Below are 22,482 nucleotides of genomic sequence, written 5' to 3' on the forward strand. Positions count from 1 at the left end.
GATAAGGGATCAAGGAAAAAACGTTAGGTGGTGGGAGGAGGCTGATTAGCTTTGAAAGTTGTTAACATGTAGCACCTGTACGCCTGCCTGGGACAAAAACACACACACCCAACACAGGCATCTCATGCTGCTCACACACCCACACCTGACACAAGAGCCTATGATCATGAAACTACACTAATAGGCTTCTGTAGGAATGACAAAAGCACTTCTATAAAACTGGGTGGTTCAAGCCCCAAATGCTGATTGGCTGACAGCCGTGGTATATCAGACCGTATACAACGAGTATGACAAAACATTTACTGCTCTAATTAACTAATTAGTTAACTAATTAACTAATTAATTAGAACGCCGCAGCCCGTCTGGTGTTCAACCTTCCCAAGTTCTCTCACGTCACCCCGCTCCTCCGCTCTCTCCACTGGCTTCCAGTTGAAGCTCGCATCCGCTACAAGACCATGGTGCTTGCCTACGGAGCTGTGAGGGGAACGGCACCTCAGTACCTCCAGGCTCTGATCAGGCCCTACACCCAAACAAGGGCACTGCGTTCATCCACCTCTGGCCTGCTCGCCTCCCTACCACTGAGGAAGTACAGTTCCCGCGCAGCCCAGTCAAAACTGTTCGCTGCTCTGGCCCCCCAATGGTGGAACAAACTCCCTCACGACGCCAGGACAGCGGAGTCAATCACCACCTTCCGGAGACACCTGAAACCCCACCTCTTTCAGGAATACCTAGGATAGGATAAAGTAATCCTTCTCCCCCCCCTTAAAAGATTTAGATGCACTATTGTAAAGTGGCTGTTCCACTGGATGTCTTAAGGTGAACGCACCAATTTGTAAGTCGCTCTGGATAAGAGCGTCTGCTAAATGACTTAAATGTAAATGTAATTAAGTTGGTAACCAATTTATAGCAATAAGGCACCTCGGGGGTTTGTGGTTTATGGCCGATATACCACGGCTTGTATCCAATTGTATCCAGGCACTCCGCGATGCGCCTAACAGCCTTAAGCCGTGGTATATCGGCCATAAAACACACCCCCTCGTGCAGTATTAATTATAAAAACAGCAGCCTTATAAAGTCTGTGTGATTGAGGTTGTCAATTGAAGCTAAGCTACAGTATAAAGTAGGTATCAGTCACAAACTAAAAAGTAAGTGAAAATGACAAAAAGACAAGTTATAACATCTTGAAACATTCAAGAGAAGTTAGGCATGAGTGAAAAAAGGACAAACTCTGGTCATGTTTGCCGCAAATGTCTCGTTTTTTTAAATGAGAAGCCAGAAAACGATCCATTTCACAATTTTCTCTTTCAATACTGCACTTCAGTTTCAAATCAAGTTTACAGAATTCATTTTTCAGGCATCTTGGGTGATGTGTGAAACCATTCCAACACGCATCATCACCCAAATCCTGTTTATTAATACATGACAACGTTGAAAAAAAAAAAATGAATTGAAATAAAAAGCATAAGAGTTATATAACCCCGAATTAAAGAGAAAACAAAGAGTTAGATTGAAGAGAGGACAGAAGGTAAATTGACAACCTGTAGAACACGGTTTGTCATCATAGACAAATGCAAATAGGAGGTCCATTGAATAGCTAAAGGCTCTTGATTACAGAACTGGCTTTGGTACTGGAAAAGCGGAAGAGGTGTTAGCCACTCAAAAAGGGTGCCGCTCCCTCCCATTTAAAACCTGTTGGAATAGGAGCCAACTGATACAATGAAGTAGTGTGTACTAAAACAATATTTCTAGACATACTAGGGTTGCTTTGGACAGAAGTTCATGAACGCTGCCTCCTAGACTTTCAGGGGGTGAGGCCAAACTGAATCCTAAGCAGTCCCATTTGACCTCAAAGGTCATTCTGTCTTTTGACACACACAGAACTTACATAAAATGTTTTAAAAAGTCATGTCATTAGAGAATATAAACACATTATAGAGTCCTTTCCTGGACCGAATATAAAGTTATTGGCCACTGAACCCCATTGTTGTATAAGGAAATTAACAGGACCATTTCAATCCTGAGGTCTAGTCGTTAACTGTCAACCATGCAGAGATGTATTGGTGCCACAACGGCGTGCAGGACAAGACAGGCGGATATATTATTCTCTATATTGAGAACTTGTCTCACAATCTAGATATTACAGTCATAAGACAGTTGAGGCAATACAGAGGTGACAGAATTTAGACAGTATGACCACGATCAGAAATGAACGTGTTATGAGACTTGGTCGCGGATTTACCCTGTGTGCCTGCATTTATACAGTTTGTCCTTTTTGATAGTGATTGATACAACACTTCCTCTCCCTCCCTCCTGTATACTGACATCGAGACTGAGTACATCAAGGCGCTTTTAAGAGTTAAAAAAAAAGTCAATTGGGTTTGTTTCCCTCTGTAAAGTGTGTTGGGGGTTGTTGAAGGCAACAAACACAAGGCCTGGAAACCTCTAGAACATGGAAGTCTCAAACTGGTAGCTTTCAAAATGGAGCTCTATACCCTATGCAGTGCACTACTTTTGACCAAGTTGTCTACTACACAAGGGAACAGGGTACCATTTCCAGACACAGACATTATTTCCACAGTTCAGGTGGAGAAAGTTTTCTAGAAACCCACTCAGCCCGTTTATCAATATCATGGGGGCCCATGGCTGCTTCCAACCTGAAGGCTTCACGGAAGCCTGGGACTCAATTTAGCTGCCGAAGCCGAAGATGCCCTTGATGTAGCCGGTCAGGCCGCCCTTGCCCTTCTGTTCCACTTTGTCTTCGAGGGGTGGGAAGGCCACGTGGTTGAGAGCCAGGTCAAAGAAGAGGGGCTTACAGGGGATGGGCTGGAAGTCAGGGGGGAACTGGACCAGGTTGGGCTGCTTCCCCACCAGGGTGGGGTCCAGGTGGAAGGTATCCAGACGTTCACACAGAGGCTGGATGGATGGAGGGGGGGTAAACAAATGAGAGAGAGAGCAGGGACTTGTAAATGTAAATGACTAGAACCATAAGGTTTGTAAGGTTTGGCTCGTCTGTCAGCTAGCAGAAAACATACGCTGTGGTTCCAATGCAAAGCAGAGGTCATTTTTCATGAACCAGCACCAGGTTCAGTAGTGAACAACCGTAATACCTGCCATGTCGACATACACTGCTCATGATAGCAGCAGCATGACATTTCAATGACAGATTTAAGAGTGAAACCCGACCCTGTGTGGGATTACACAATGACATATAGTACGTCTGGCAGAGGCCTCCTGATATCGGTCACCCATCACCCAAACATTGTCGTTCTTCCGTGTCAGTCTGCTCGGCAGCATTCCAGCCCTGTCCTGTATTGACTGAGGCAGGTCAGGGAGTATTCTTTCCCCGCAGGCTGGCCCACGTAAGGCAATGATCCATGGTAGGCACACTCCTATTCCCAACACCACTTCCTCTCACTACTGCACAACTAACATACTACACTTTTCATTTACTCCACCATTATCTGAAAGTAGTCTAGAAAATGTTAAGGCTGGAACCTGGGAGGTACCGAGGAGTCAGTTAACACAGAACTAATTGGTGAGCTGCTCGATTAAAGATCTGGCTCAACGTTAAGAGATCAATAAAAGCTAGGACATGGAGCGGAACGAGGAGCTCCACACTCTCTTTGCAAGTTACGACCGAATGTCCCCTCCCGAAACTTGAAAGACGCCAACACCTGCGAAATGGTGATCTGTTCAAATAACCAGTGATGAAAAACCCAAACACTGTAATTACAGGCAGAATCTTTCCACGAGAGGTTAGAGTTAGGGCTAAGCACATTGGGGGTGGTTAGCTGTGAGACTTTGTTTTTAATGTGGGAGGCTAACTTTGTTCGTTCTTACCGTGTTGTCTTTCACCTTCTGCTGAGAGGGTGCTTCAGGAGCATCCTCCGTGTCTAAAATACAAACACACACCCTCAGCTTCACAACGCAGAGGCAAAATAAAACAGAGACCTCAGATCTTATAAACGCACACCAGTCAGGTCACAACAATGACAAGTCAAGCAGAAAAGTCAAATACAAAGTTGGTTAACCCAGGTAAGGTTATTACCCTATAGAAACAAAATGGCTGCCATTGCAAGTCAGGTACCCACCTAAGATGGCCGCCGCCTGAAGCGAGTATTTCTCAGCGTTGACCTCTGTGATCAGCTCCTGCACATCAGGCAGATCCTTTAGGCAAGGGAGACAGATACATTAGGCAAAGACACCTTTAGACAGTCCCACAGTAGAGGTACCTGCCAAAATAATGGAAACACTTGAATAAATGAGGGATACTAAGTATATTGAAAGCAGGTGTACCGAGTTAATTATTCTTAGGGTCATGTATAAAAATACTGGGAAGGCCCTTATTTTGGCTATCATGACTATGCCCCCCATAGGATGACAATGGCCCCATCCAAGTGGCACGAGTGGTTACTGAATGGTTCTATGAAAACGATGTAAACCATGCGTCATGGCCGTCACCAGATGTCAACACAGTTGAACACGTATGGGAGTTTCTGGAGCGGCACCTGAGACAGCGTTTTTCCACCACCATCAATAAAACACCAAATGATGGAATTTCATGGAAGAACGGTGTCACATCCTTCCAATAGAGATCCAGACACTTGCAGAATCGATGCCATGCATAGGTGCATTGGAGCAGTTGTGACTCGTGGTGGCCCAACGCCCTATTATTAAGACACTTTATGTTGGTGTTTCCTTTATTTTGGCAGTTACCTGCATGCTAAAAATTTAAGTTTACATACTGGCCACAGTCAGGGGGTCAACGGTTATAGGTCAGGGGTCAGTGTCTGTTACCTTGAGGCTGTTGTTGAGGCTCTTAGCCTTGGACTGGACCTCCTTGGCGTACTTCAGGACCCGCTCATACAGGACCAGAGCCTCGCTCCACTTCTTCACCAGCACGTACGACTGGGCTATGAAGAAACACCTGGGGGAGAGAGAGGGGGATGTTAGTGACTGTATGTTTCTGTTCTGGCAGAGGCGACTCAGAAACACTTGAACAGCAGGGGTTATGCCAGCAACTGTGCGTGCGTGCGTGCGTGCATGTATGCAAGTATGTATGTATGTAAGTTTGCGCCATTTCTTTACTAGCTTATACATCAAGGCTATGAAGAAACACCTGTGGGAGTGTGTGTGTGTGTGTGTGTGTCCTCCGTCGTGTGAGCTCTGACCTGTAGGCCTTGTAGACCAGCATCTTGAGGGCCACCTCCTTCTGGAAGGTGTGATCTTCCTCCAGCCCCTGCAGGGTGGACAGCTCAGCCAGACTCTGTAGAAACAGTCATGAGGCAACATCAACAAGGATAAGCTGACTCACTGGTAGAGGCTTAACCATAGAAATAGAATGTGTCAGAAAGAAACATCCTATTTCTACGGGCTTAACATTAGGGTTGAATGGCGGGCACCCCCTCAGACGATCCCGCAGGTGAAGACGTCGGATGTGGAAGTCCTGGGCTGGCGTGGTTACACGTGGTCGGTGGTTGTGAGGCCGGTTGGCCATACTGACACATTTTCTAAAGTGACGTTGGATGCGGCTTATGGTAGAGAAATGAACAAAATCTCTGGCAACAGTTCTGGCGGACATTCCTGCAGTCAGTATGCCAATTGTGCGCTCCCTCAAAACCTGAGACATCTGTGGCATTGTGTCACGCGACAAAACTGCTCATTTTAAAGTGGCTTTTATTGTCCCCAGAACAAGGTGTACCTGTATAATGATCATGCAGTTTAATCAGCTTCTTGATCTGCACACCTGTTGGGTGAATGGATTATCTTGGCAAAGGAGAAATGCTCACTAACAGGGATGTAAACAACCTTGTTCTCAAAATTTGAGAGAAATAAGCTTTTTGTGCCTGTGGAACATTTCTGGGATCTTTTATTTCAGCTCATGAAACCAACACTTTACATGTTGCGTTTATATTTTTGTTCAGTATAGTTCTTGGACTTGATCCTGGGTATGCTGAGTAAATAGAGTGGTTTGGGTGTTTTGTGGTTATGAAGCAGGAAAATATCAAACCATTCAGTTTCACTATCAATTACTGTAACATTATGAGATAACAAGGACACAGACATTGGGAATGTGCCAGAGATGACAATGTAATGTGACATGGTGTTGTGTTATCAGAGGTGTATTCATTAGTGCGCACAACAGCAAAACGTTTTAACAGAAAAATAAAAACAGTTTATTGGACAACCTCAGGTAGCATCGCCCTGTTTTACTCGGGTGTCTTCCGTTTCATGGCTACTGTACACGACCCAGGTGTGTGTTTGTACCTGGAGGATGATGTCGTACAGGCGGATGAGGTCCTGGGGGCGAGGGCCCCGTTTGTTTTCGTCCATCTGCGGCTCCTTCAGCTTGGCCTGCAGCATGTGGGCCATGCTCTCGTTCCTCTTCACCACCGTCCACAGCTTGATGTAGGTCAGGTAGCTATGGGGAGGGGCACAAACACAGGTCAAAGACTGATTCCATGTACAGATAGGCTCTTAATTCATATTTGCTTGCATTTCTCATCTAATCAAAATGCATCGGAGAAGACAGTCTGAGGAGAGGGACCTCGGACCTTCTCCTCCAATACGGTTGAGGATGCGGGGAGGAGATAGGGGTCACCATGCGTCTTGCATCCTCTGACAAATGTCAGACAGACAGAATGACCTCTCTTACCTGTGCAGGAACTGCAGGTTGGACACCTTGCCACTGGCTTCATCAGATCTCTCTCGCTGCTTCTGCAGAGTTGAACAGTCAGGGAGCATTTACCCATAAACAGATCGGGTCAAGGATTGTACCAGACTTTGTCACTACTACTCACGTTACTGTTTATCCTATGAACTTCACTACGTCAGGTCCGTAAAGCCAAGTATCAACGTGAACCCCGGTCAGTTCGTAACCCTAACTGTCATGTCTGTAACCTTTTCAGTGTCAGTCAGTCAGTCATACTTACCGCTTCAGTCTTCAGCTCCTCTCTCACAGCCTGGATGGTGTCTCTGCACTCGGCTAGTAGGGTCTCGTACAGACGTTCCTTGGTCTCCTCATTGGCTGCCTGTGGGCGACAAATGGTGATCCAGTATGAATATGACACAGAATATGAATTCATTATTCCATAGATACCTCCCCTGACCTTCTCCACCAATGGGTATTGAGAAGGACATGAGGATAGAGGACACGAGGCATAAGCAAGAGAGACCTTCCCTATGCCTGTGGGTACTGATGCTGGGTTATGGGATTCGTATTTCTTTGTGCGATAATATGAAACAAAACAGCTGAAATACCATGAAAATAGCTACGGCTGCATTTGACTCACAAACGTTTTCATACTTGAAATGGTTGCCTGAAATGGAGCCTTACTTACAGTACGAATCAGATTAAATCATGCAAATGTAAATATTAGCGTAAAAGCTCAAGTAGGTCTTGGGTAAGGCTGTGACTGGGAGACAAACGTACACAGCAGAGCAGGTTGCTGTAGACATTCCTGTAAAAGGTAAATTCCTAGAGTTACTGTAGCTCAGGACTGATGTCAAAGAGAAGCCTGGTTGTTCATGACACCAAGATGTAACACAGGCTTATTGTGTACGTTACAGTAGGCTAACTTGTAGGTTTGGGAGGCAGCCAAGTGTTGCGATTTATATTGTTTATGAAACATGTCAGTCATTTCAGAAGATGGAGTCAGAAATATTACAGTATCGTCAATGACTCATATGTCCTAGTTAGAACGTCCTGGCAGTGGCCATATTAAATAAAAAATTGCTAATAAAATATGTTTGTTATATATTCCCCTGCTGACAAATCCATCCGATCTTAAATTATGTTGCCGCATCTTATCCTCTGACGAATTGGTGTACATGCTTGTGAGACAAAGTAAATCTGAGGATTCCCCAGGGTCTTCTCTTTAGTTGCCAAAAACACTTAAGCAATCATTAAAGCGCTAAAACATGGCGGGGAATGATTTGGGAGCGTTCCACTTTAAAAAGTGGCAGAATTGTCCTTTTTTAAAAACCTCAAATTCATAATCTCCAGCACCATACCAGTGTCTACATACTTGACGGATTCATAATCTCCAGCACCATACCAGTGTCTACATACTTGACGGATTCATAATCTCCAGCACCATACCAGTGTCTACATACTTGACGGATTCATAATCTCCAGCACCATACCAGTGTCTACATACTTGACGGATTCATAATCTCCAGCACCATACCAGTGTCTACATACTTGACGGATTCATAATCTCCAGCACCATACCAGTGTCTACATACTTGACGGATTCATAATCTCCAGCACCATACCAGTGTCTACATACTTGACGGATTCATAATCTCCAGCACCATACCAGTGTCTACATACTTGACGGATTCATAATCTCCAGCACCATACCAGTGTCTACATACTTGACGGATTCATAATCTCCAGCACCATACCAGTGTCTACATACTTGACGGATTCATAATCTCCAGCACCATACCAGTGTCTACATACTTGAAAACGGCACATTTATATGATCTGTGGTTAAAAATATAAAAACGTCCTAAAGTAAATGCTTATCATTAAGCACGTTTCCATCCAGAAATGCGAGTAAAATAATGTATATAAAACATTTTTAAATCACAACAGCTGTGATGGAAACCGATGGTTACAGTACAATTTTATAAATGCTGAAAGACAACGTTCATTCGACACGGTGGAATCTTTGTGTGTCGGTAAGATGAATTATTCGAGAAATGGTGGTGGAAACTCCTTAAAGCACAAATAGACATTATAATCATATTGGAGTCGTCCTCCCACTACAACTCCGGGAAACAATGCAGTTTAGTAGGCTAGGCTACAAATGAAATCATTTATGATGAACTTCACAGGGTGGTGAAAGTGCACGGTGATCTTGATGCTCCTTTCCAATAAATATCGAGGGTCTTATTCTGGTGACATGCTGATCGATGCTTGACTGCCGTTTGGCAATGAAAGATATTCCTCGCTCTTAATAGCGGCATTATGTTAAGTAGCCTACCCGCACTGTTAGGCTTTGGCCGTATTTTAATACCATTTAAAAAGAATAATAAGCAAACCAAATGCATAGCTGGAGCCCTTAGCTGGATATAATTTGACACATCTTAGATTTCGTTATAAACAGTGGCTTAGCACGCACCCACATTGTTTAAATGTTTTTTATGTACGAGGGTGCACTACGCCACTGCTTATAATAATAACTACATATCGAATACGTGCCAAATAAATGATATCCAGCTACGGGCTCCAGCTATGCATTTGGTTTGCCAACTTGACATCTAGTGGCTAGAAGTCAAGATCAAGCTTCTTGGTTACAGCAGAGACATTTAATCCTTTCCATGATCAAGATCTCGATTGCCTAAATTGCTGTGTGTGCAAAAAATGTATAACTACTTAAAACATTATACATCACCCCTTGTGTGCACTTGCGTGAAGACCGTATACCCCAGTATGGTACAGAAACAGTAGGACTTTGGAAATCTGGATAACGCCCAGCCCTACGCACTGTATCTGACCAGAGTAGGGACATTTGCTATTTAACGCAACAGTTTGTGACAAAACTATCGAGTTGAAAACGCGTTGGAAACGCATTGAATTTTTTTTTTTTAGGTACATGAACTTAAGAGAAAAAGTACATTGTGTGCACTACGTCATCACGCACTGATTTTTGGAAGTCAGTTTTGTGGAATTTGGAATATCCGCATCAAAATCTGTCACCAATTGGATGGAAACATATCTTGTGACATCACAAGTTAGGATAAAATATATATATGCATTTTTAAAACCTGCAACGAGTTTCTAGCCAGAGAGATGGTATTTTCTTGCTCCCCACATCACTAATCAGTGTCTGAAAATCAGTGTTTTTCAAATGAAACTTTTGATAATGTCATTGGGTAGAACGTCTTAACATTATATATTGTTCGACAAAACGTAGAAATGCACCATTTTCACATATGTAAACAACGGTATTGTGCTGGAGATAATGAAAATGAGGCTGAACATTTATGAGAGTTGCCCTTTAACACAAATTGGTTTTTGGGCAGACTATGAAGTAACATTCACTCCTACCCATGCAGCATGTGGGGAGGGTGTATTGTGGTGAGACATTCACTCGTGCCACCACCCTGGCAACGCCTAGCCCCTAACAGGACTGGGAGAACCAGTCTGGTATCTTCTGTGCTTTTCATAGAGGGAGAGAAAGAAGGAGGGATGGTGCATCCCTCTTCAGTATGTCCCCTAGGGATTGTGCATGGCCTTAAATGGCAGTTCCGTTGGAATGGTTGAGGGATCCCACACGAAACCCAGACAAAAAAAAAAAAAACATGATTTGGGGGATTTTTACTAAATGTAATCCACAGAAGTCCTATGGATGAATGATTGTTGACAGACACAAATGTGAAATATAAAATGCATAAAATCTGAAATAATTAAAATTGCCATATGACATTGACCTTACCTAGGCCTCCTTTTAAGATTCCATAAAGTTTCATTTGTGAGCTACAAAGCAAAAATGTACGTCAAATGAAGCTTTACGGCTTGCTCTGTAATAAGAGTAGTATTTTAATGGTCATAACTTTTATGAATATTGAAATATATATAAACATGAATATTGAAATGTTTTGATTTTCTATATAATTGTTGAACATAATATACTCTACAGGCATATCAGAGTTCCAGAGTGGGAACTCTGCTTCTTTTAGAGTTCGTAAGCATACCCAACAACGTGAATGTGAAAATGGATTCAAAATTATCACGTTCTACTGGTGATTTGCAGGATGTGCAACGACACAAGTAAAAGGAGGGTTGTGATTGGTATAGCAGACGTAACCAATCGCTCTGTATAAAAATGGGCCATAACTTTAGACAACTGAGGTAGATACAGGGGAGTGTAGAAGTAGAGGCAGCCATAGGGGGAAAGGTATTATGGTCCAACTATTTCTGAACCCTTGTGTTCCCCACATCAAATGGTACCTTCCATAAACGTAACAGAATCATTGACTGACATATCAATTAAGGACTGAAGTGCATAAACTGTTAGCCCTCAATTCAAAAAGCACATTTGGATACAGACGGTTGAGGACAGGTATGAGGGGAATTTCTGACCAGACCCAAATTCAGCCTTACTTCAAAAGTGTAAGCAAAATTACATGTAATGCTCTGCTACATCTAACACAAATGATAATCCCACTCCCAAACTGATAACCATTTAGCTCCGATGCTAGTCTGTCCATAGAGACTAGGGCTGATGGGTGTAGCCATGTGAGTGTGTGGGTTGCTATGCAGAGAATGCAGTTTGACAGCACGAGTGGCAGCATGCCAGAGCCTAGTGCAGGTGGGTGTGACGGGTGTGGCCGCAGGGATGGAGAGGTAGGCCTCCAGGAAGCCCAACAGGGAAGGTAAGAAGAGTCTGACAATAGACACATGTCAGAGAGCTGTAGTGGAGCGAACGCCACCTACTGAGACCCAAGGTGAACTACATGTGATGATAGCCACCGTTGGACTCCTGACCTGCCTTGAGGATAACCTCTCCCTGCAGACTGGTTGATAACAGCTCGATATCGCTAGAGAAACCGAGCACTGACTAGGCTGCACCACTAAACCCCTGTTCACTGGCCCCCTAGTTCACCAACAGTTTCTCTAGTTCCATTAGTTCAAAAGGCATCCTTGTTCACGCGGCTCATAAGTTAACTACCGGCCCTGCAGCTTCATCCCACTAGCCCATAACGAAGCAGAGGTGTCCAAGCAAAACAGCAAAACCCTTTTCAGGGCTTGACATGAACAGGTTTCTTTTGGCCACTTGTCCAACGGACAATTAGGACAGATTCTTTACTTGTCTGAAGGCTCAAGTTATAGGCCAAAATAGGTGACTGATCTGCATGTTGTAAGAAGCAAAGAAACACTTTCAAAGAAGATAGTTGGTTTATTCAGGGTTCATACACATTCTGACAGATGTCAGAATTACCTGGCCAATATTGAATAGAGCGGAAACCGCAGCTTTCCAACAGTGTCAGATTTATGTCTCAGCTCCCAAAGAGACGACTTTTGCAACCGGTGTATGCAGCATTGGTGTATTAACGCAGCCGCTCAACAACTACGCAGTTGATGAACGCTCACAAGGCCATGTAACAAGTTATTCACCAGGGCGCTGGTGGAAGGTTTGGGACATGACACTAACACATGCTAATAGCTAAATAGTTAACTACCAAGACGACTATACAATATGTTTTAAACTGGACATCTGGTTAGTCTGTTTCTCATTATTTTAAAAGGCTACCTGCTGCTGTTGCAATGTCTCTCTCGGGCAACGGCCCACTGGCACAGGTAATGTACACGTCTGATGACAGTACGAACCCTGTTTGCTGGAACAAACAAATATGCACAGGGTGATCTCAAAAGCGGAGCTTGCAACCGCAGGTGATTGAAAGACTGCTCATGCCTGTAAATGCAATAATTATACTCCGATGTGCTCTGCAGAGATTGGGAAAGACCTACTTCTAACCCGAGTAATTGTTCGATATTTTGATGTGTGAATTATTTATTTGTCTAGTCAGACAACTTAAATCTATATTCTGCTTGTCCGACTTTTTGTTGTTGGTTGTCCCGGACAAGCGTTAATGTCAACCCCTGCTTTTAACAGCATCATTCTGACCTGTCCCGTACTGTGCCGGCTCTGACATTTTCTTTTCACAGTTCTAGCAACTGCGGAGGATGCGAAACCCAGGCCAGCCCAGTCAAGTTCTGCTTGGCTCAGTACCGTGAAAACGTGACTAGTCCCCTGGTAGGGTCACTGACCTGGGCGATGGCGGCCTCGTTGTCACCCAGGCCCAGCAGGAAGATGCGGGCCTTGTCGATCTTGACGGGCACCGTTCGGCCTCGCCACTCCACCTCGCTCATGGTGGCTGCCTGCTTGGCTCTCGTCTGTGTGATCAGGGCCTGGAACAATACCACAACCATTCAACAGTATGCAACATAAGACAGGTCTGTTCCAACATCCACATTAGCCTACTACTGAAAAAGATAGAACACAGACCCGATACATTGCCAATGGAACAAAGGGATTTTCTCTACACTAAAGAGTAAAACATAGATTTATGGCCATACTCTCCAGTAGTAAAGTAGTTGTTACTATGTGTTTTACAGTGAGAGGGACCACACACACTGACCTCTAGTTTCTCAGCCATCATGCCTCCTCCTCCTCCTGCACTGAGCCTCATCTGCATCAGCTCATTCATGGCGTTCTGGTCACCTGGGGTCAGAAGGAAGTAGGATTGTTCACTACCAGTCAACTGAACGGGAACGGGTTGTGTGTGGGTGCGTGTTCGGTGCGAGGGTGTGGGAAAGAGAAGCTGTAGAACGCACAGACGTGTGCGATTTCCTCGATATGAGAGGTGTGCATGTGTGAATGCTTATTAAAAGTGCAATCCACTGTCAATGTGAGCGACGGGCTGTGTGTGACGCCTACCGATGTTGTAAGCACAGTAGCGGATGTTGGGCGAGATCTCCTCCACACGCTGGTGATACAGCACTGCCAGCTCCTCAGTAAAGGCACTGGCCAGCTTCTCATAGATTGTCCTGAGGGAGGTTACAATACAGTTACATGGAATTTTCTATAGTTCACAAGTAGCAAGGTGGTGGTCCGGGAATACAGCTGTATGCTGAATGCGTTTGGATATGTTAAGCATACGCCTACACTTAGGTGCCGCTCGTTAACATCAGACAACTTGACATCTGTCAACAAACAATGTAGCCTACATTGTTAAAGCCTCATATGCCCCATGTGAAATGACGATCGTAATACTCTCCATCAAAAGCTCAGCAAACAAAAGGGGCCACACTTTAGGCATTTCGGTAGTAGAGTGGGGTCAGACTCACTTGCACTTGTTGAAGGCCTCCGTGGCAGCCTTCCACTCCTGCAGCTCAAAGCGCACCATGCCACTCAGGTAGGAGGTGTAGGCCTGCAGACAAGTTGCATTCATTATTACTTATTCAGAGGTCATCAGCAGCTATTTCCGGCTGGGTTAGAAAGACAGGGCCCTGAAGTGCCCTTTCCTCCAGGACATGCCCAGCTGCCATGGACACACCCAGCTGCCATAATGTTGGTTCCTCAACTGATAAATATTTGTCTTCAAATATTAGTTTCAGTTCAATTGTTACTTCACTTCAACAGCATTTGAACCCCATGTTGAAATAAATGAAGGTGAAACAATAGGGAAAGTCACGGACTCTCCAGGTCAGGGCATTACTCTACCTGTGCTTCCAGTTTGGTCTTGGCATCCACACGAGGGCTCTCACACAGCTTCTCCAGCCTCTCTCCATGTTTGGCGGCCTTCCGCAGGCGGGACAGCAGGTGGAAGCGCTTGCGGGGCTCTGTGTTGGCCTCCTGCTTCAGCTGCATGGCATAGCTCCACGCCCTCTCAGCCTCCATCAGTACCAGCAGTAGATACCTAAAAGGGGAATGGGATTTGTTGTATTCAAGGGACTTGGGCCAACTTGTGCGGGCCACTATTTTGTTGCCTCTCTGGGCACTCCATGCATGATGATGAGTATTTTGATTGTAGTTCTAGAACAGAATGATGGTTGCTGGCAGGTTTCATGCATTAAGTATTTGGATTGTAAATCCAGTTGTACTTTAATACTGTTGTAAGAATGGGATCGGGTACTATTACCTGTTGTCAGAGTACCGGTTGTCAGAAAGCATCTCGACAGTCACTTTCTTCCCAGTGAACTTGTGCCTGTTGCCGCACTTGAAGCCCAGGGTCTTGCGCAGACGACGCAAGCGCCGGGAGCAGTATCCCCTAGGACAGAGAGAAAAACATGGGTGAATTTTAGTGTGAAACTATTAGCCAACCATAAGGTATGATCTGTGGTTGTCAAACACCCATTCACTGCCATAGTCCAGTCCTCCATCTCACCTGTATCTTTGATAATCCCCGTGTCGCAAGCCATGTTGTTGCTGGGAATCCTTGATGATCTGGAGAACTGCAAGTATGCGTTAAGGGCCAGTCTACTACATTCACACAGGAACCTAAAGCTAGCTACATACACAGTGAAGAATTAGAAAAGCCAGAGTAGCTGTACTTTAGCAGTGGTTTTGAATTATGTGATGTATGTAGCAAGTTGACAATGTTAATTTACTTAAATACACATGATTTTAGCAATATTCTAATGACATCTGTAAACCGCTTTTCTAATGACACTTAGCGCTAGCCTTCCGACATTACGTTAGCCAACTAACGTTAGTTATGGAAGCCCACCTCCACCAAAACATACTGGTGTCGCTAAATCAAATATTGGTCCCGGGTCAGCTATATAGCTTTAGAAAGGATACTCTCCAGTCCTATTCCATCTTCCGTTGCATTTTCTTTATTCTCGTCCATAGGTAATATTTTCCCTTCATTTTGCTTGTCGGAGGCCATTTTTCTACTAGTAGCACACGTCCAAACAGACCCGAAAAAATGCACCGGAAGTAGACAACGTTTTAATACACATGACACGCAACAATAGCGAAATACACGATTCAAAACAGTCCAATAACGCTTATAACATTCAACAAAAATATAAACGTAACAGTGTTAGTCCCATGTTTCATGAGCTGAAACAAAAGATCCCAGAAATGTTCCATACGCACAAAAAGCTAATTTCTCTAAAATGTTTTGCACACATTCGTTTACATCCCTGTCAGTGAGCATTTTCTAATTTGCCAAGATAAGCGTACACCACCATCTTCTTCTTCTGAGTGTAACGGCGGGTGGCTTCCGATATGCTGCATTACCGCCTCCAACTGGACTATAATATAAATACATGATACTTTGTAAAACAAAAAAAACATCCTTCACACTAATCCTAGACTCATTAAAACCCCAAGACGCCATTCCACTACCTTGACCCTATCAACTCCTGCACCATGCCAACAGCCTGGGAGGACTGAACACCACTCAACACACCCTGTAACTCTTCTGAAGTATATATATATATATATATTCTAAAGTCAAATACTTCTCTGCAGCTGCCACCACATCTATTTTCTGGTGATGTTGCTTCAATATGTCCACATCATTTTCCACCCTTATGATGCCATCTATTTTGGGAAGTTCACCACTCCCTCCTGCAGCAAAGCACCCCCACATAATGATGTGGCCACCCCGTGCTTCACGGTTGGGATGGTATTCTTCGGCTTGCAAGCCTCCCCCTTTTTCCTCCAAACATAACGATGGTCATTATGGCCAAAGAGTTCTATATTTGTTTCATCAGACCAGAGGACATTTCTACAAAAAGTACAATATTTGCCCTCATGTGCAGTTGCAAACCGTAGTCTGGCTTTTTTTAATGGCGGTTTGTAGCAGTGGTTTCGTCCTTGTTGAGTGGCCTTTCAGGTATATAGGTATAGGACTCATTTTACTGTGGATATAGATACTTTTGTACCCGTTTCCTCCAGCATCTTCAAAAGGTCCTTTGCTGTTGTTCTGGGATTGATTTGCATTTTTCGCACCAAAGTACGTTCATCTCTAGGAGACAGAACGCGTCTCCTTCCTGAGCGGTACGACGGCTGCGTGGTCCCATGGTGTTTATACTTGCGTACTTTTGTTTGTACAGATGAATGTGGTACCTTCAGGCGTTTGGAAATTGCTCCCAAGGATGAACCAGACTTGTGGTCTACCATTTTTTTCTAACGTCTTGGCTGATTTCTTTTGATTTTCCCATTATGTCAAGCAAAGAGGCACTGAGTTTGAGGGTAGGCCTTGAAATACATCCACAGGTACACCTCCAAATGACTCAAATAATGTCAGAAGCTTCTAAAGCCATGACATAATTTTCTGGAATTTTGCAAATTGTTTCAAGGCACAGTCAATTTAGTGTATGTAAACTCCTGACCCACTGGAATTGTGATACAGGGAATTATAAGTGAAATAATCTGTCTGTAAACAAATTTTGGGAAAAATGACTTGTGTCATGCACAAAGTAGATGTCCTAACAGACTTGCCAAAACTATAGTTTATTGACAAGACATTTGTGGAGTGGTTGCAAAGCGAGTTTTAATGACTAATGACAACCTAAGTGTATGTAAAACTTCCGACTTCAACTGTGTGTGTGTATATACACACACACACACACACACACACACACGTTTTGTTGACCCGTAGAGAAGGTTCCATATGAGAATTTGCTACTGATATGACAGCATTTGAGTGACACTTTGACAACAAAATGACAACCACAAAGTGAAAATGATATACAACTTTTAATATAGTATCCTAGATAGTCAAATTGGCTTTGAGCTACAGTTATCCAAAACATAAACACATATAGACAGCTTTCCTGCTGCCCATGAGGGCCCACCACCCCATTTTGCCAAATGACAGTTTTCAATCAATGAGGGAGTTTGATTAAGTGCACCGCGCTATGGCATGTGACGTGAATGGGCAAAACGGTGAGGGAGGAGCACCCTTCTCAAATAAAACAGTAATCTGCACCACTCGGCCATGTTGTCAACAAGGCAGCATCGTTCAGATCCATATAACATCTAGTATCATTGCTTAATCTACGTCTCTTCGGTTTAAAGCTGAATTCACCAACGGTTAAAATGGGGCACCTGGCTCACGCCCGGGGGGCAGTCCGGTTCCAAAACAAATGTAATCCATGCTAACCCGGTTCACCCGGGACATTAATATTACTCCTTCATATGTTCTGTGCAGCAGATATGTATCTGGCCAGAAAGTTCTTGACCTCGGAGATGTGCATGGTCTCCTTGATGGTGGTGTCGCGGCTGCGCACCTGCAGTAGGCCACTCTCAAGCGTGTTGTCACTGATCACCACAGTGAACAGCACCCCCATCTCGTCATACCTGGGCACACAGGCACCAAACATACTTACAGTTGGGTCCCCACAGGGAAACAGTACAGATATCGAGATCACCTTCAGTGAAGTCAAACGTCAACATGTTACATAATTCTGTATACACCAAATTGCATGGTCACTAAATAGGTGGGCTTTTGATGTCAAAATTCTATTGTATTCAGAATGTATCCAACAGTAGACAACACATGAAATCCGTTACATGAAATGATAAACCACAACATAAAGAAATATACTATCATGGTATGAAGAAGTTTTACTTTGTGTTCAGCTGCTCCATTGAGGTTGGCATGGTTTCAAGATATCCAGGCCATGCAGAGACTCCCCCTTCCAAGAACTCCTTCAGCAAGCCTTCACAAACCTAAGATGTAGAAAATAATTTTAGAACTACACTCAGAGTCCTATTGAATAACTTTGTGTATATCTCAATAGTTTCCTACCTGTCTTAGTTCCACAGTGGCTCCCCTTCCCATGTCCAAGGCCACTTTGACTGGAGACAAAATAGGATGGAGCTTCAAAACCTACAAGGGCAACAAGAAGTCAGTGTGTGTATCACATTCTAACAATTTCCATCAGTTCAAAAAACAGATGTTGGATGCTTAAGTTCTAACCCATGTTATCAGGGCGGCAGGGTAGCCTAGTGGTTAGAGCATTGGACTAGTAACCGAAAGGTTGCAAGTTCAAATCCCCGAGCTGACAAGGTACAAAATCTGTCGTTCTGCCCTTGAACAGGCAGTTAACCCACAGTTCCTAGGCCGTCATTGAAAATAAGAATTTGTTCTTAACTGACTTGCCTAGTAAAATAAAGGTAAACAAATTAATTTAAAAAAAGAGACATAACCATACGAAAGCTAATGTGGAAAGGACCTGGAAAGGCGTCTCACCTTTCTCTGCTGTAGCCTCTGTTTGCTGTCGACTTTCTTCACTTGCTGGAGTGAGTTGTACAGGTACGCCAACACTCCTCGCTCTAGGTTTCCAGTTACGGAGATGGCATAGGGGACGACTGACTTCCTTCCATCTAGGCACTGTGCATGACAGACAGAAAACATATGGAGCATTGATATGATTAATACAATCTTACTTTAATAACAAAAATATGTTTTATTGTCACATACAACACATTTCACTAGACTTATCCGGTGTATTACAGGGTCAGCCATACTGCCCTACCAAGCAAAAAGGCAGTACCTGCTCATAGCGTGGAACTGAGAAAAATTGCTTTCATTTACTTTGGTTTCACAGAAACCTAGTGCAGTTACTGCTAATATGACCCACATTTTCTCCAAAACAGAGGCAGGATACTTGTCCACATGATTAAGCATGTATTTAACGTAGCAAGAATGATATTAACTCATTTTTGACCAAATTAGCAGTTACTGCCTTTTTGCTTGTTAGGGCATCATAGATGTACAAGGCACCTGGAGCAAATTAGGGTTAAGTGCCTTGCTCAAGGGCACAGAGATTCTTCACCTTGTCAGCTTGGGTATTCAAACCAGAGACCTTATGGTTAATGGCATAATGCTCTAACTGCTAGGCTACCTGCTGCCACACAACTGACCACATGCGACCAGTGGCACCTTAATTGGGGAGGATGGGCTCAGAGTAATGGCTGGATCAGAACTAATGGAATGGTATCGAACAAATCTAACACATGGTTTCCATGTTTAATATCATTCCATTCCAGCTATTGTTATGAGCCGTCCTCTCCTCAGCAGCCTCCTGTGCAACTGACATATTGTGAAAAATGATTAAGATCTACTCCTAAGTTGTTTTATAGTGACAGCATAAGAGGGTTAGGGTATTAACTGCAGTTTTGTCCCTGCAGAAGAAGGCATCATTACACTGACCTGTAGTTTGTTGCGAGTGCTCTTGTGTGTCTGCAGCAACTCCGCATCCCCTCGGCTCAATAGAGTCTCCAGGGCCTCTTGGCCCCATGGGAAATTGTACACAATTTTCACACCACGAGACGCCCGGCCTGCCAGCTCCTTTTCTGTTATGTCACTGCAGCTGAAGTCGGACGGGCCCAGGGCAAACTGGATCATAGATGAATGGAGGGACAGGATTGGATGGACAGAGAGATGAGATTAGAGAAAAGTACTTTACCATCCACATTAATTCAAGTTGTCTATTTTGTGAAGTTCACCAGTCCCTCCTGCAGCAAAGCACCCCCACATAATGTGGCCACCCCGTGCTTCACGGTTGGGATGGTGCTCTTCGGCTTGCAAGCCTCCCCCTTTTTCCTCCAAACATAACGATGGTCATTATGGCCAAATAGTTATATTTGTTTCATCAGACCAGAGGACATTTCTACAAAAAGTACAATATTTGCCCTCATGTGCAGTTGCACATAGGACTCATTTTACTGTGGATATAGATACTTTTGTACCCGTTTCCTCCAGCATCTTCACAAGGTCCTTTGCTGTTGTTCTGGGATTGATTTGCACTTTTCGCACCAAAGTACGTTCATCTCTAAGATACAGAACGCGTCTCCTTCCTGAGCGGTACGACGGCCGCGTGGTCCCATGGTGTTTACACTTGCATACTTTTGTTTGTACAGATGAACGTGGTACCTTCAGGCGTTTGGAAATTGCTCCCAAGGATGAACCAGACTTGTGGAGACCTACCATTTTTTTTCTGACGTCTTGGCTGATTTCTTTTGATTTTCCCATTATGTCAAGCAAAGAGGCACTGAGTTTGAAGGTAGGCCTTGAAATAAAGCCACAGGTACACCTCCAAATGACTCAAATGATGTCAATTAGCCTACCAGAAGCTTCTTGACTTCAAATCAAGATTCAGATTCATTTGCAGACAGAGAAACTGATCTTGACCACAACGTATTGAAATTGGATCAGAAAGTGACCCACCTTTCTCCACCACTGCAGCCGATGCCGTGCCCAGTAGTCCAACCACTGTGAGGAGGTGCGGGGCGAGCAGAACCACACCAAAGAGGACTGGGTAACTTCATCTGGGCTGCCAGAAATTGACACACAGGATAGGGGTTAAAGGTAGACTCTGCAAAATGACGTTGCCACGAGCAGCACCGCAGATATTGAGTTGAGCGATATACAAGACTTTGCTCAGACAGTCACACACAGTATGTGTGCATAGGCACAGGTTCGAGTCATGCTGTTGGAATGTCATAGGTACGGGACCAAAACAGTGGAGAAGTTGAACCTCGTGCTTCAGCGCTCTTAGTTGTTGCAGGAATTGAACCACTATGCTTTTTACTTTCTGAATGTACGTCATCTCGCTGAGTCTACCTTTAAAGCACACAACTACTCTTTAGTCTGCTATGCCCAGGTGTTATAGCAATCTGCCATCTCAAACAAAACAAGAACATGTGACTTAGATTTAATTTAGCATAGATTTAACCTATTTGCACTTTGAATAAGCACAATGGTAACTGATCACAGTGCAGGTGAATAGTTCATGTGATTTAAGGGAGGAGTTAGCCTCACCAACTAGGTCCACCTGATGGCTGGAAGCACAATCCTGTCTCAGCCAGGCCGAACGGCAACTTTCGGTTCACTAGTTCCAAAGAGGGCACATATTGCTCCAAAGCACCTGGAGGGGGGTGGGGGGGAGCATTGACCATGTTAGCCTGGAAACCCAACGTTTAATTTAACTATACGAGTTGATTTATGTCCTGAAGCATGCACACAAGTAAAAATAGCAGAGGTGTACAATACAACACCCAATGATAGTTACCTTGGAAAAGACTAGTTCGAAGAGATGCACCATTCTGGATGTGGGTCTGTAGCTTCTGAATAAGTTGGTCCTTGCTTAGCTCTCTCTGGGAAAGTATTTGCCGTAGGTTCTCCGTGTCAACAACCCTCAATTGTCCATCCCTCTCGGTAGTTCTGTCCTTACTAGCGTGTAGAGTGCTTATCCCAAACACCTCGGCCCTGAACCCTATCACAGAGTTCCACCACTGTTCAAGAATGTTCTTTTTAAGTTCCATACCAAGTGGTCCATATCCACAGTTGGTTCCGCGCTGAAAAGAATCTCTATGAAGTTGGCCAGAAGCTATGTAATACCTGTCAGTGCATAGCTGCATCAGTGTTTTGGTATGGTCGGAGTCCTCAGCGACAGACCTGACAGGAGTTGCAGTACTGCAGTGCTGACGTGCAAAAGCTACCCTGCAGCAGTGTGAGGTTCTTGTTATATTCTCACATCTCCAGATGAGTCTTCTAACACAATAAGTGAGCATATTTAGTGGTCACTCATTCCGTTATTGAAAAGAAGTTAGGCACGCATCAAGCTGCAATTAACCTAGCAATGCATTGCGTGCGGTCTCACATTTTAGAAGTAATTCCCAGGCTGAAATCACGTTAGAAAAGGACACCTGCGAATTATACCACTAGTAGTTTCGGCAAAGCCTGGTAACTTAATATAAATACTCTATTTCTAAAATACTTGCAACCATGTGTAAAGCGTAAACCTGGCGCACCCGGAAGTAAAGCTATATCTACGTCATTTCCGTGTCGACATGACAACAAGACAAGTTCTCATCTTTAACTTGTTACCTTACGGTTATACTTGTGCAATTAGGAATGTTTGCTATATTCTTTTGTGGTATGATTGAATTGTTTTAAAATCAAATCCACGAAGATTAAATGCTGAATGAATATTCAATA

The 22,482-nt window shown here is 44.0% G+C and overlaps 2 protein-coding genes across 2 annotated transcripts; both read right to left on the reverse strand.

Moving 5' to 3' along the window:
- Window positions 1-1,232: 1,232 nt before the first annotated feature.
- On the reverse strand, window positions 1,233-15,718 carry LOC115142599 (signal recognition particle subunit SRP68-like). Its single transcript, XM_029682174.2, has 16 exons — window positions 15,321-15,718; window positions 14,905-14,971; window positions 14,659-14,787; window positions 14,241-14,436; window positions 13,865-13,947; window positions 13,455-13,564; window positions 13,156-13,238; window positions 12,785-12,925; window positions 6,933-7,031; window positions 6,656-6,717; window positions 6,268-6,421; window positions 5,172-5,266; window positions 4,798-4,927; window positions 4,092-4,167; window positions 3,841-3,893; window positions 1,233-2,913 (listed from the first exon to the last, which is right to left on the reverse strand). Exons 1-16 carry the CDS (start codon window positions 15,406-15,408, stop codon window positions 2,686-2,688), a joined length of 1,794 nt encoding a protein of 597 aa, XP_029538034.1. The 5' UTR covers window positions 15,409-15,718; the 3' UTR covers window positions 1,233-2,685.
- A 1,498-nt stretch (window positions 15,719-17,216) lies between these two features.
- polg2 (polymerase (DNA directed), gamma 2, accessory subunit) lies at window positions 17,217-22,327 on the reverse strand. The gene is made up of 8 exons (XM_029682178.2): window positions 21,554-22,327; window positions 21,304-21,409; window positions 20,710-20,815; window positions 19,693-19,878; window positions 18,730-18,870; window positions 18,286-18,366; window positions 18,106-18,206; window positions 17,217-17,834 (listed from the first exon to the last, which is right to left on the reverse strand). The coding sequence occupies exons 1-8, from the start codon at window positions 22,053-22,055 to the stop codon at window positions 17,669-17,671; spliced, it is 1,389 nt and encodes a 462-aa protein (XP_029538038.1). The 5' UTR covers window positions 22,056-22,327; the 3' UTR covers window positions 17,217-17,668.
- Between the last annotated feature and the right edge of the window lie 155 nt (window positions 22,328-22,482).

Source organism: Oncorhynchus nerka, linkage group LG15, assembly GCF_034236695.1.
Source record: "Oncorhynchus nerka isolate Pitt River linkage group LG15, Oner_Uvic_2.0, whole genome shotgun sequence".
NCBI lineage: Eukaryota > Metazoa > Chordata > Actinopteri > Salmoniformes > Salmonidae > Oncorhynchus > Oncorhynchus nerka.